Genomic DNA, 15,069 nt, shown 5'->3' with positions numbered 1-15,069 from the left:
GATTATACAGTGGAAGTGAGAAATAGATTTAAGGGCCTAGATCTGATAAATAGACTGCCTGATGAACTATGGAATGAGGTTTGTGACACTGTACAGGAGACAGGAATCAAGACCATCCCCATGGAAAAGAAATGCAAAAAAGCAAAATGGCTGTCTGGGGAGGCATTACAAATAGCTGTGAAAAGAAGAGAAGCGAAAAGCAAAGGAGAAAAGGAAAGATATAAGCATCTGAATGCAGAGTTGCAAAGAATAGCAAGAAGAGATAAGAAAGCCTTCCTCAGTGATCAATGCAAAGAAATAGAAGAAAAGAACAGACTGGGAAAGACTAGAGATCTCTTCAAGAAAATTAGGTTACCAAGGGAACATTTCATGCAAAGATGGGCTCGATAAAGGACAGAAATGGTATGGATCTTACAGAGGCAGAAGATATTAAGAAGAGGTGGCAAGAATACACAGAAGAATTGTACTAAAAAGATCTTCACCACCCGGATAATCACAATGGTGTGATCACTCACCTAGAGCCAGACATCCTGGAATGGGAAGTCAAGTGGGCCTTAGAAAGCATCACTACGAACAAAGCTAGTGGAGGTGATAGCATTCCAGTTGAGCTACTTCAAATCCTGAAAGATGATGCTGTGAAAGTGCTTCACTCAATATGCCAACAAATTTGGAAAACTCAGCAGTGGCCACAGGACTGGAAAAGGTTAGTTTTCATTCCAATCCCAAAGAAAGGCAATGCCAAAGAATGCTCAAACTACCGCACAACTGCACTCATCTCACATGCTAGTAAAGTAATGCTCAAAATTCTCCAAGCCAGTCTTCAGCAACATGAACCGTGAACTTCCTGATGTTCAAGCTGGTTTTAGAAAAGGCAGAGGAATCGGAGATCAAATTGCCAACATCCGCTGGATCATGGAAAAAGCAAGAGGGTTCCAGAAAACATCTATTTCTGCTTTATTGACTATGCCAAAGCCTTTGACTGTGTGGATCACAATATACTGTGGAAAATTCTGAAAGAGATGGGAATACCAGACCACCTGACCTGCCTCTTGAGAAATCTGTATGCAGGTCAGGAAGCAGCAGTTAGAACTGGACATGAAACAACAGACTGGTTCCAAATAGGAAAAGGAGTACGTCAAGGCTGTATGTTGTCACCCTGCTTATTTAACTTCTATGCAGAGTACATCATGAGAAACGCTGGACTGGAAGAAACACAAGGTGGAATCAAGATTGCCAGGAGAAATATCAATAACCTCAGATATGCAGATGACACCACCCTTATGGCAGAAAGTGAAGAGGAACTAAAAAGCCTCTTGATGAAAGTGAAAGAGGAGAGTGAAAAAGTTGGCTTAAAGCTCAACATTCAGAAAACGAAGGTCATGGCATCTGGTCCCATCACTTCATGGGAAATATATGGGGAAACAGTGGAAACAGTGTCAGACTTTATTTTTGGAGGCTCCAAAATCACTGCAGATGGTGAGTGCAGCCATGAGATTAAAAGACGCTTACTCCTTGGAAGAAAAGTTATGACCAACCTAGATAGCATATTCAAAAGCAGAGACATTACTTTGCTGACTAAGGTCCATCTAGTCAAGGCTATGGTTTTCCTGTGGTCATGTATGGATGTGAGAGTTGGACTGTGAAGAAAGCTGAACGCTGAAGAATTGATGCTTTTGAACTGTGGTGTTGGAGAAGACTCTTGAGGGTCCCTTGGACTGCAAGGAGATCCAACCAGTCCATTATGAAGGAAATCAGTCCTGGGATTTCTTTGGAAGGAATGATGCTGAAGCTGAAACTCCAGTACTTTGGCCACCTCATGTGATGAGTTGACTCATTGGAAAAGACTTTGATGCTGGGAGGGATTGAGGGCAGGAGGACAAGGGGACCACAGAGGATGAGATGGCTGGATGGCATCACTGACTCGATGGACGTGAATCTGAGTGAACTCCAGGAGTTGGTGATGGACAGGGAGGCCTGGCGTGCTGCAATTCATGGGGTCGCAAAAGAGTTGGACACAACTGAGGGAATGAACTGAACTGAACTGAATCTGTGTCACTCGGAGAAGGCAATGGCATCCCACTCCAGTGTTCTTGACTGGAGAATCCCAGGGATGGGGGAGCCTGGTGGGCTGCCGTCTATGGGGTCACACAGAGTTGGACATGACCGAAGCAACTTAGCAACACCAGCAGCAGCAATTTGTGTCACTATTTGACACTATCCTAGGTTCTAGGGATAAGCACTGAAAAAGTCTTTACTTTCATGGCAATTATACTGCAGCAGGCAAGACAGACAAAAACCAAATGAAGAAACCAGACAGTTTCAAATGACCATGACTATATTCATGAAGATATAAAACAGGGTGAGGCGATGACCAGTGACAGGGCTTGTGGGTGGGGAGGGGGCAAGCCACCCGCCCTCCAAGCCTGCTTTTAGACACACTCCAGTCTCATTGAACCAAATCTGGCCAATAAATTCAGCTCCACAGCCGTGTGAGTGGCAGGGCTGCTATTCCTGGACCATATGTCTGTACAGAGGGATTGGGGTTGAAAGGTCAGCTGGAAGCTCTGGTCTTGGCCAACTGGGTTGTGTGCAGAGGCTGAAGCCAAGTTTGGCTATGAGAGCTGTATTAAGCTTGCCAAGGACTGGTGGAGCTCAGCAGCCCCAGACACAGAGCCACATTTGGGGCTTGGTTTCTGGAGTCACGGGGCAGTGACACTTTGCCCAATTAACTGGGTGACACGGGGCACCCAGTGCCTTCAGAGTTAGCCACTGTGGGCTGGGCATTTGCCCCAGACAGACGGCTCCTATGCAGCCTGCCTTTCTTGCCCAGGACTGAGGCTGAGTGGAGTTCGTGTGGGAACATGTGTCTTCTGTGACCTGAGTCTAGGGTGAGTGTGATTTAGGGGTAAAGGGAGCAGGGAGGTGCTTGGGGTGAGAGCAGGTGGGGTGTCCTGTTCTGTGCTCTGCCTTTCTGGTGTTTGAGCTTCTCTTTTTGCTCTTGTTGGATTTTCAGTCTTGAAAAGTAAAGAGAACTGGACTGATTACTCCAGAAGCAAGGACCGCGTAACCTTTTGCAAACCATCACTTTGAACTTATATTTATCTCAGTTCCTTTTTTCTATTGTGGGATAACACACTTTGCCCTGATCACCCGACAGAGGTGTTTTGTATATATCAGACAAGATGTGGGCTTAAGAAGTCCCTTCTTAAGTACTTATGATGCTCTATGGCCATAAGGTGGTATTATTTTTACTATTATTATTATTACACCCAGGTGGCATATCAGGCACCAAGGTGATGAATGTTATATACCTATGTGATCATTAGTCCAAGTGGTGTTCTTTGTTGTTGAAAGGTTCCAGAGAAGTTCATTTCAACAAGCATTTATTACACTAAGAACTGGAGATTTTTAAAATGTACGGGACTCAGTCCCTGGCCTGGGGAGGATCTAAGTGGAGTGAGCTGTTTCCCAAAACAGCATGTATATAATTGAGGAGATATTTATGCAGCTTTCTGACAGATGATTTAGATTACATTTTCCTGTGTGTGTGTGTGTGTGTGTAATGCTGTATTTTCGTAACTTTGTCTGTTGGCTGGACTCTGAAGCAGGACCTGCAAGTCTTTGGAAGGCCCCCACCTCATTTGCCTATCCCAACCCTGCTGCCTGATCTGCATTCTGTCACTGACAATTCCTGCCCAGGTAGTGATTGATAACTGAATTGTTCCCCTTTCAGATGCTTGCATTTTTACAGAGATTACTTTGATAATAAAAGTTACAAATGTGAGACTTCCCCAGTGGTCTAGTGGTTAAGACTCTGCACTTCCACAGCAGGGAACACACGTTTGATCCCTGATTGGGGAAATAAGATCTCACAGCTGTGCGGCGTGACCAAAAATTAAAAAATAATAAAAATATAGTAAAAATTAAAAAATGTTACAGCTAGAACAGATCTTGAAGACCATCTTGTTTAATGATCTTTAAAAAGCCATAAAGTCTTCAAGTGAAAGCATGTTTGGAAGTCATTGCACATTAAGTAAAAACAGGTCTGGTGAACTCGAGGTAGGAGATGTGAAAACTTCTTACTCAACCTCCCCACCCCCTGCCACACATATTCTCAGCTTGAAAACCACTGCTGTAGTCTGTGCATAAGTTAGTGGAGTCTCTGAGTGAAGTCATCCTGTCAAGATCACACAGCAAGGAAGTGGCAAGTCCAGGCTCTGCACTTCTCATGGTGAAGACCCTCTCTTGACTGAAGATAAGCCACTCTAAGGACTCCGCCCACTGGAAGAGGAGTGCCTGCCTGAATTCTGCCTGGCTGGCCACGTATCTGCCTTGAATGGAATAATTTGGGCTGAAAGCAGCTCAGAAATGTGGGACCTGATGTTTGGTGATGGCTCGAGGGCATCTAGGATGCATTCAGTCCTTGGCTGAGAGTCTGCAAATGGAAGACAGGTCAGCCAAGTGTGTTTTTCTCCTTTTTCTCAGGAGCGGCCAGCTGCCTGGTAAATCCCAGCTCGGAAGTGCTCACTTCAGCAGAGCTGCTTCTAATGGAACAAGACAGCTGGAGCTGTGGGACCGGGACCAGGCAGCTAATGGGTTTGAGCTCTGGTGGCTGCTTTCAATCTCATCTACCATTGCTCTTAGCCCCTACAAACCCCAAGCCAGCAAAGAGACGGACAGAGGAGAGGGCATCAACCCATGTGTCCCTACCACCGCCTCCCACCACCATCCAGCCCAGGAAAAGGAAGGGTTTTGGAGAGGGGCTGCCAGGAGACAGTGACCAGATCCAAGTCTCCTCCTCTGGCGGCTTATTGCCTGTGAGGTGGGGGCTGGAAGCAGCCAGAGCAGGGGCAATCGGGGGCTCCTGCATAAGACAGACAAGGTGGGGAAGGAAGAATGACAAGCTGGGATCCAAAAGCCCAGGGTTCCAGCCCCAACATGTTAGATCTGGGAAGGTGCCTAACCTGCTACATGGGCAGCTGCCATAGCCTTGGGTGTCTCTCTACTCTTCCTTGTTCTGCTGCCTCATACTTTAAGGGCTTTTTTCCTTTGCTGGAAACCTCATGGCTCCTCATGGCCTCTCAGATTAAGTCCACTTGCTTTCCCTGGGCAATCAAGCCTCGGGCTTGGTTACAGCTCACCTCTCAATCTTATCTCCCATCCATACACACAAATAGTTGGGTTTCTCTCCGGGTCTTTGTTGTCAAAACCTTTCACCCACTGGCTCTTTCAAATACCATTCTTTTTTTAAAGTTGTCAAGTCCCAGATCAAATGCTCCTTCCTTGGAGGCATCTTCCCTAATCTTGCTTGTGATCTTTCTTTCCTAAATTATCCCAACCAGCTTTTTATCTCATTGTGGCCAGTTTCCTGAGGCAGTGCTTGCAACTTCTCTTTTGTATCCCAGTAGGACCTGTGAATGAATGAATAAATGAACCACTTTTTGGCTCAGTTTCCTCAGCTGAAAAATAGGAAAACCTCATAGAGTTGTTGTGAGGATTAAAATAGTTAACTGGCTCTGAGCAAACTTTCCTTGGCTGGTAGCACTGAGTAGCAAGAACAATAATTACTGTTCTGTGATCACTGCAGACTGGAGAAGGTGGAGCTGGTCCTACTAGAGATGGGAGTGGGAAGGGAAGGTGGGTGAGGGTCTCCTGAGCCCCAGGTGATACTGTCTTCCTCCTTATTGCCATGATCTTTATTATCCATTTCAGGATATGCAGACATAGGTCAGTTAGAGAGCTCTCTAAAATATTTCCTTTTCGTGGGATGGATCTAACTTTCCTTGAGATGCTCAGAATTCCTAGCACATAGCAGAATGTTGGTTCATAATAAACATTCAAAATCTGAATTAACCAGATTTTATTGGGATGATAAGAGCTCTAATTTATGGAACATCTACTGTGTACCAGGCATTGTGACAGGCATTTTACATTATCATCTCATCTAATCCTCCCAGTGACTCTGTAAGTTAGGTATTACTATGTTCATTTTACAGACAAGGAGACAGAAGGTCAAGGAAGATAAATAAGGAGGGATGTTGACCTGGGATCCAAGACTTCTTTGAAGTCATGCAGCTAATAAGGGTAGACAGGGAGTCAATCCCAGGGCTGTGTGATTTCAAAGCAAGTTTTCTCCTCTACATCAGTGTTTTGGAACCCTGGACTGCCATTAGCATTATCTGATCAACTTAAAGAAATGCCAGCGCCAGTGACCCTCAGATCATTTCTTGGTGTGGGACTTTGGAATTAAATTTTTTCCAAAGCTCCCAGGAGTATATTCGGCAATGAGAACCACTGTATTATACCAAAAGAAAAAAATTACTGAACATACATTCTAGATATCTTGTCTTAGCCTTGTACAAAAAGGAGGGCGGAGGAGGAAGAGGAGGGAGAATTCTCTCATCACATATGTGTTTTCATTTCTCACACAAATTAATTTTTAAAAATTCCTGGTGACTTTGATTTCAAAGCAAGGCCCTGAACGCTATCTTTTCTTTTTGGCATCCCTGACAGCATTTAATCCAGAACCTCTGCCCACCTCCTGCTCAATAAATATTTGTTTAGTGAATTAAAAAGATAGTAAATTTTGAAGGAACCTCACTCAGGCTCTGTTATATTTTATGTTTTTTTGATCATTTCTTGTGTTTCAAAGGCCTTGAATAGAGAAGACAACCCTACCTTTGGTTCAGTTTGGAGTTGCAGTCACTTCGGTTGGGCAGTGTGACTCAGAATTCATATAGACCATGCAGAAGTCAGTGGGCCCTCCCTAAAACCCCCAGGCATTCACCAGCTGCTGCCACCAGGCACCTGAGCGCATGTGAACTCAGCATCACCTTTGTGTGCATTTACTTGGAAGTGTTCTTAGTGTTTGTGTGTGTTCTGACTCCTCACTGAGATTGTGACCATTTTAGAGGAGTGAGAGACAGATCTAGATTTTATATTTCCCTTCACAGTGTCTGAAATGTTGACCTGCACCCATGGTACAGAAATGCTGCTGATTGATGACGGACGTATGTTTATTTAACTTTTCTTTGATGAATAGAAAACAGGTAGCAGTGGCTCCTCGGTCATCTCCATTAGAGCACCAAGAGACATGGAGTTGGTGGTGGTGAGGAGCTAATGCTAACTTGTGCTAAGGGGTAAGGAAAGGCATCACACAATGTTCCTTTTTTGAGCCATTCAGTTCTACCAATTCCCTACTGATTCCAGAGAGATAACGATGAATGATCTTGCAAAGAGATCTTAGCTCCAGGAATTGAACCCGGGTAACCTGGATGAAAACCAGGAATCCTAGCCAACCGGGGATTAGAAGCTAGAAGCAAAGTGGCCCTGGCTCTTTCCCCTGTTGGAAAGCAAGAATATTTCATGGAGGCAAAACTTAAAAGTAGTTACAAAGTTTATTAGAGACACAGCGTAACATGTATGGGAGAGCACACAGAAAAACAGTTTATTTAAGACAAAAGTAAGGAAGAAATACACACCCAGAAAGAAAGAGTATGAGCACCCTTTCTAGTGAGCAGGAGCACAGTAAGTCTGAAGCTAGGCAGAAATACACACCTGGGGACAAGTGTGGGCATCCTGAATGAGGAGCAGAGCAGGAAAGAGGTGATTTAAATCACTTATGCAGGACTGTCCTTCTGGGTCTTTGTGCGTGCGCTCAGATGCTTGGCCATGTCTGACTCTTTGTGACCCCATGGACTGTAGCCAGCTAGGCTCCTCTGTGCAAGGGATTCTTCTAGCAAGAATACTGGAGTGAGGTGCCATTTCCTCCTCAGGGGATCTTCCTGACCCCGGGATGTCTCTCCTGTCTCCTGCGTTGGCAGAATGATTCTCTACCACTAGCGCCACCTGGGAGGCGTGTCTTTGTTTACACTGGCCAATTATCTTACTTTCTTCATATCTGACTGCTCCTAGGATGCTCCCCAAGATGTGTTCGCAACTTTGTGCTAAGATGGATCCCACTGCAGAGGGCGCACTTCACACTTTTCATGGCGTGCGGCCCATGGAGCCCCCTCCCTTTTGACCCCAAGGAGCCTTCCTGCACATGTGCAGACAGGGAAGTCTTCCTTGATCTCAAGAGTGAGCACCTTACCTCTCTACTTTAGCAGAGTTCAGCTGTTGCCATAGCTTTGTCCTTGGAGCCTGGGTGAGAACCATGCTTGATTTCTACCCCACTTGACAAACACCAGCTGTCCAGCCTACAGGCCCGTCTTCCTCCTAACGTACTACCACGTGCTGGGTTGATGTCAGGTACTGGGAAGTGCTGCTCTTTGGTGCTAAAAATTTTATATTTCCATGGAGGTTATTTTTTCCTTATAGACAAGTTCTAAAGTATGATCGGGGCTTTTAAGCTAATTTTTAGTGCTACTGCAGTGGTTGGGGCATTTGGCTTTGTGTCTTAAGTAGGCTCACTGAGATGACCACCACACATGTCTCCTCGTTCATTTTACTGCAAACATCTTAAGTGTGCATTTTACTTACCTTTGTACTACAGAGCCTGGCGTGGAGCCTGACATAATGAGTGCTTGTGAATGTCTATTGATTCTCTAAACAAATGAATTTGCATATTTTGCTTGGTTGTCTCAGAATCTCAGTCTTTTGCCTGAGGGCCATATCTCCTCTTGGAGCGCTGCTGAATAGGCAAGAGTTGTTAATAAAAAATTTAGAAATACACAGACTTGTCCTAAGTGTGCTGTTCAGTGTGGATTTCTAGCTCAAATAATACATGAGTAAAATGAGTTAAAGCTGAGAGCTCTGATGTAGATGTGTTGTGATTTTCAGTTTAGGTTTTGGCATTTAGAAATGACTTAGTTCCTCTATGTTACTCTTTTTCTCCCTTAAATTCGCTTTCTTCGTACGCAATTTTAGACACTCTGTACTTGGAAACTACTTCTTGAAATAGAACCTGCTTTTTTCCCCCAAGGAAGGCCTTGTTAGTTTCTGCCTTGGGGTCTGGGTTTACTCTGGCTCTGTTTTATTGTATCTTTTTTTTTTTTTTGAAGCTAAATGTGGTCAACAGTGTCAGCATTTCAGAGGACATCAAGCCCTTACCAGGGCTTCCTGGCATTGGACACATGAACTGCCCATCCACCAGCCCCGGGTCTCTGGTTAAGCACATCTGTGCCATCTGTGGGGACAGATCCTCAGGTACGTACAGAGGCAGACACCCCTCCCAAGAGCCCCATGCAACGCAGGTCCCAGCAGAGACACCTGTTCTACCTCCTACTTGGCTCCTTTGTACCCAAGAAGAAAAAAAGAGTCCTTTATGGTGATCCAAGCTGGGGCCCAGGCTGTAAATTTCTGTCACCACAGTCTTGATGAATTTAAAGCGTGATTTCACTTTAGGCGGATAGATTAATAGGAAACATTTCAGGAAGCTTCCCTGGAATTACTGTGTTGCGTGTATTACTGTGTTGCGTGTATATCTGGGATACAGAAATGGTTGTGATGACCAAGTATTTCAATCTAGAGTCTCTTTAATTAAAATAATTATTTTTTTAATTCTAAAAATAATATCTTAATGTTGTGATGACCAAGTATTTCAATCTAGAGTCTCTTTAATTAAAAAAATTATTTTTATAGTTCTAAAAATAATATCTTAATGTACGAAATATGGGAGAACTAGAAAGTTACCAGTGAAAACTAAAAAAGTTATCTATAATGTTTCCAACAAAGAGAAATCCTTTGATATTTTAGCAAATTCCCCTCTACAACCTTCTAGGCTTTTAACATGTTTCCCTGGGTGGAAATTATTGTTTTCCCTGATTTTATTCTCTTTATCTTCTTCCACTTTTGCCCAAATTATTTCTTTCGTGACTTCTTTCCCTACCTCTTCAAAATTCCTGCCCCTCTACTCCCCATCTCAACAGTTTTGATGATGATTGAATCTCTGACTTGATGAAAGAGAAGATGAGGAAGATTTCTATGTCTGTCTATGATGGCTGACAATATTTTCTCTGCTTTTTATTGCCGCTAAAGTCACTGCAAAATGTCACTCCATTGAAAGTTCCCAGTGCCTGGAGCTTAGCTACATGGGTAGTGTCTGCTTGTTCTCAAAAAGCTGTTCCCAAATTGGGCAGATTTGGCCATTGCCATAGCAACAGAATTCCAGCCACACCCTGATAGAGAGTGTTTTTCTGCTATGGTTTAATTGAAGTTGGGTGGTTCATTCATGTGTGGGAGAACCATGGAAATGATAAGTTGGTCCATGTTTCTTAATGACAAATACTTCAGAGCTGAGAGCATTATTTGTTATTCTATGAGTTCAGTAAATCGGTGCAGTCAGCTGATTAGACACAGACTAACTTCATCAAGCAGGCTATCTCTAGCCACCATTGCACCTTAAAGTGGCTTCCTCTGAAATATAAGCTCCTGGGATCCAGATATTAACATTGGTTAGTTCTCAGGGACTTCAGATTCACCAGATTAGAAAGTCATATCAGGTCTATAGCTAAACTGCATCACATGTCACACTCAAGAATCAGACAGAAATTTGTTTTGCATAATTTGTCTCATTATATTGTTCAAGTCTCACAATTTCAACCAACTGAGCACAGCTGCCTGGTGTGTAGTATTGGGAAGACGTCTACCTAGAAAGACTCCTTTTTAAAAATATTTATTTCTTTGGTTGTGTGGGGTCTTAATTGGGCACATGGGATCCTTTTAGTTGTGGTATGCAGGATCTTTTTTAGTTGCAGCATATGGGATCTAGCTCCCTGACCAAGTATTGAACTCGCCCAGGCCCCTTGCTTTCCGAGTAGAGTTGTAAGCCACCAGACCACCCAGGAAGTCCATGGTGACTGATTCTTGATGCCTGTGTGGTCCTGTGTGAGGTGGCTCTCCTGACACAAATCAGCCATCCTTGGCTGGGGTCATGGAAAACTGGATGTGTGGAACAGGTAATAAGGGCAATGAAAGAGGTAACAGATTGTCCTGGATCAAGTAAAAGCAGCTTCCGTCAGATCTCTATGTCACATTTCAAGATTACATGTCATGCTATGCCGTAAAGATCATGTAACAGTTTATTCCTCTGATAGGCAATAATATTTGAAAAATTTATAAGTTAGTTTCTTGTACGTAGTTTATGATAAAGGATAATAGTTCAAAGAGAGATTCTTAAGTCCTCGGACTTCAGTTATGGAGAAATACGAGTGAGACTGAGGTTATTTCCCTGCTAGATAATACACAACAGTCGTAGATATTTTAATTTTTTATGAACACTAATGTCTTGAATGAAGGCAGAACATTTTGCTTAACTAAACATAAGGAATGACCTGTTAAATAAATGGAAGCGAAGTCTTAGGTCAGGACTGTTTTAATAACATTCCCTGGAATTAGTGATTCCAGAGAATTACTTCTAGAGGGGAGACACAAGAAAGGGCATATTTCCTCTGCCTTGGTGTGGTTCCTGTCATCAAGCCTGCATTCTCCGCTAGTTATTCTTTGCTTTTGTTCCCATTGCCGAGGTGATGTGCTAGTTTTTCTGGGAAGAGCCAAGAGATTCTTTTGAGTGAAAGACCCAGATAAACACAGAGACAACTTATGGAATGTCCTTCTCTTTTGGCCAGGAAAGCACTACGGTGTGTACAGTTGTGAAGGCTGCAAAGGATTCTTCAAGAGAACCATAAGGAAAGACCTCATCTACACGTGTCGGGATAACAAAGACTGCCTCATTGACAAGCGTCAGCGCAACCGCTGTCAGTACTGCCGCTATCAGAAGTGCCTGGTCATGGGCATGAAGAGGGAAGGTAAGGCTTCCCGCTTCCCTGCTCTCCGCTCTGTTTGCATATAGAAGCAAGTGCAAGACATAGGAAAGAGTCCTGCTAGGCTGGACTGTGTGAACAAGTTTGAGGCAGAGGAGGGAATGACTTTGGGAACCATGATTTCTCAAGTGCTGCAATCGGAGGCCTCCTGCCCTGGTAAGTGTGTATCCCTAAGCAAAGCGAGCAGGAGCATCTTCCTTCACCATTCTCACCTGTCCTGGACCTCAGATGATGGTCCACACAGGACCCACTCTCTTCCTCTTCCAATATCCAGGCAGTGTTAGAGCTGAGGTCTCAGGGTGCTGGCCCCCATGGAGCATCAGACTGACCTTCTGGGCACAGCTGACTCTCCCCTCTAATCCTCACCCTGGGGAAGCCTGCTGGTTTAATTAATCTCTCTGGGCTTTTATAACCTTGGTCTGCTATAAATCCTCTGAGATTGGTGTATTCCAAAGTCTTTGGGGATTATTGGCATTACCAATAATCAGACAGCCTTCTCATTCAGAGGGATCATCATTGTGTACTTTTAAAATGTTACGTCTTTCAAATTTACAGGGTAGGTTAGCTGGGTTGTCGTAGGGAAAAAAAGTCTGAGCATGCTTTCTGTTTATTTACAAGATCAAAAATTCTTTCCATTAAGTAACACAAATAAATCAAATCAAGAAGTTAATTAGCTAGTGAACTCAAGAGGTACAGGGTGTAAATGGTAAATCTTAATAGATTCAAGAGTCAAGAGCCTCTCAGAAATGGGAACAAAGTGTTTTTTTTTGTCTCTCCCAGGTGACTCTTTATTCTTAAAGAACTTCTCTTCTATGAGGAGAGGGGAAGCTGGCTAAAAGGACCGGTGGAAAAAGGGTTTGGACCTTTTATAGGAAAGAATCCTACCAGCAAGGAAAAAATGGCACTCTTAGAATGTTTGGGATGGAGGTGGCCCTTAAGAATAACTTAGTAACCCTAACCATTCTGAAAGTGAAAGTGTTAGTCACTGACTTGTATCCAACTCTTCTGTCCATGAAATTCTCCAGGCAAGAATACTGGTGTGGGTAGCCATTCCCTTCTCCAGGGGATCTTCCCAACACAGGGATTGGACCTGGGTCTCCTGCATTGCAGGCAGCTTCTTTACCTAGCCATTCTATAGCTGAGGAAATAGACTTGGATTGGTGGAGAGAGTTTCCCAAGGTCCCAAGGATAGGTGATAAACAGAGACTGGAACTTCTTACTTCCAGCTCAGAGCTCATCTCACATCTGTTCTCCTACCAGGGCAAGAAGCAACTATGGAACTAAGGATGGACTCTCACTCTGATATCTATCAAGAATCTCAAATTAACAGACCCAAACCTGCCCTCTCAGCCTGTTCATCATATGGTTCTCCCCATTTTAGGAAATAGCCATTTTTCAGCTACTCAGATCAAAAGCCATTTAACACCTCTTTTTTTTTTTCATGCACCACATTCAATGGGTGAGGAAATCTTGTCTCTTTCTCAAAATGTGTTAAGAATCTTTCTGTGTCTCACCATTTTTACTGTTATTGCCAAGCCACTGTTTTTTTCTTTGTTTGGTTTTTTTTTTTGTAGTAATACAAATAGCCTCCTAAGAAGTTTGCCTGCTTCCGTCTTTATCTTCCTTCAGTCTCTCCTTATCAAAGCAACCAGAGTGAGTCTTTGAACAAGTGGGTCAGGCGAAGCCTTTCTTTTACCAAAACACTCCAGTGCCTTCACTTCTTACTTAGAAAAAAGCCAGAATCCTGGTTATGACTTCAAGTCTGTACCTGGTCTGGCTACCGCCTGTCTTTCTGCTCCAGCCTCAGGGCTTTACACTTACTATTCTGTCTGCTCAGACTGCCCTCTCCCGGGTGTCTGTGTGGCTCACTTCTCCTTTGTATCTTTGCTTGTCAACTTCTTGAAGTTTTGCCTGACTAGACTGACTCATATCACATCAACCACCCCTAATACTTCCCAGTTTATTTCCTATAGCATTTATTACTATCTGACACATATTTAAATTTTGTCTACCGCCTGTCTCCAAAAAGGCAGGGGTATTTTTCCTGCCTCCCTACCCCCTACTGCTGTATCACCCGGGATTAGCACATAGGAGATATTTAGGAAATATTTGTTGAGAGAATGAATGAGTGGTTTGAACTAAATATTGGAGTCAGATGTTTTAGTAATTCAGGTGCTTCTAAATGATCCATTTGCTCAGTCATTCATTCATCATGTATTAACTGGGTGTCTACTTTATGTTTGTGTCATACTTGCTGTAGAGGGGTCAATGATTTTCTAGACTGGAACATGTGATGCGAAAAATCAGATGGTAGAGACTGTCTTCTCTTCACCAGGATAGAATTAGTAACTCACTCTTTGTAGCTTCCACCACTGTGATAGTCAAAAAATTAAATTGATGACCCCAAAGTGTGTCTCCCATAAGCATAGAGTGTGATTACTAATGACTGAGAATCACCTACATTTGATTCTGTTGCTTCACAGTCTAATTCTGTCTCTCAAAACTCAACCTAAATATTTCCGGCTCAATTAGGGTCAGTGTGGTTCACGGAGAAAACTATGGGAAATATGATTCTTTATTTTAAAAAAAGTAAGTCAAACAGGGACATGTGGATTATAACAGCCTGGGCTGTCCTTTTTCCAAAAAAAATTATTTCTTTTAATTGGAGGATAATTACTTTCCAATATTGTGATGGTTTTTGCCATACATCAGCATGAATTGGCCATAGGTATACATATATACCCCCCATCCTGAACCCTCCTGCCACCTCCCTCCCCACCCTGTTCCTCTGTGTTATCCCAGAGCACTGACTTTGGATGCCCTGTTTCATGCATCAAACTTGCACTGACCATCTGTTTTCACATGGTGATGTATACGTTTCAGTGCTATTCTCGCAAAGCATTCCACGCTCTTCCCCCACTGAGTCCCAAAGTCTGTTCTTTGTCTGTGTCTCCTTTGCTGCCTGCATGTAGGATCGTTGGTACCATCTTTCTAGATCCCATATATGTGCGTTAATATATGGTATTTGTCCTTTTCTTTCTGACTTACTCTGTATAATAGGCTCTAGATTCTTTTACACCTAGTATTCTGATTCATTATTAGAAAATTGGGTCCAGTTTTGGTTCCTGAATTAAAAAAAATAATGTGGTGAAACAAGAGTGATGAAACGCTGAATCGTTAAAACTTAGGAGTGGAAAAGGGCTGTTTGGGAAGTTACTAAAGGAATTCGTACTATTTACCCTGACAAAGAGAAGGCAAAGAAATGAATCAATTCCTCATCCCACTATATGAAATGTCACTTTTTAAA

General features: G+C 43.3%; 1 protein-coding gene across 3 annotated transcripts in view; it reads left to right on the top strand.

The window, feature by feature from the left end:
• Positions 1-15,069, top strand: part of RXRG (retinoid X receptor gamma) — a 52,605-nt gene that overhangs the window by 24,245 nt on the left and 13,291 nt on the right. For 2 of the 3 annotated variants that reach the window (XM_012185413.4, XM_012185408.4), the window contains exons 3-4: positions 9,003-9,147; positions 11,568-11,747. In XM_012185413.4, the coding sequence (XP_012040803.1) occupies positions 9,003-9,147; positions 11,568-11,747 (325 nt within the window). Of the gene's footprint in view, positions 1-2,758; positions 2,889-9,002; positions 9,148-11,567; positions 11,748-15,069 lie in introns of those variants that run through there. The other variant, XM_012185424.5, reaches the window with a different exon arrangement.

The sequence above is a fragment of the Ovis aries genome, chromosome 1 (genome assembly GCF_016772045.2).
Source record: "Ovis aries strain OAR_USU_Benz2616 breed Rambouillet chromosome 1, ARS-UI_Ramb_v3.0, whole genome shotgun sequence".
Lineage (NCBI taxonomy): Eukaryota > Metazoa > Chordata > Mammalia > Artiodactyla > Bovidae > Ovis > Ovis aries.
The sequence above is the reverse complement of the archived record's forward strand: the minus strand, read 5'-3'. Positions and strand labels throughout refer to the sequence as shown.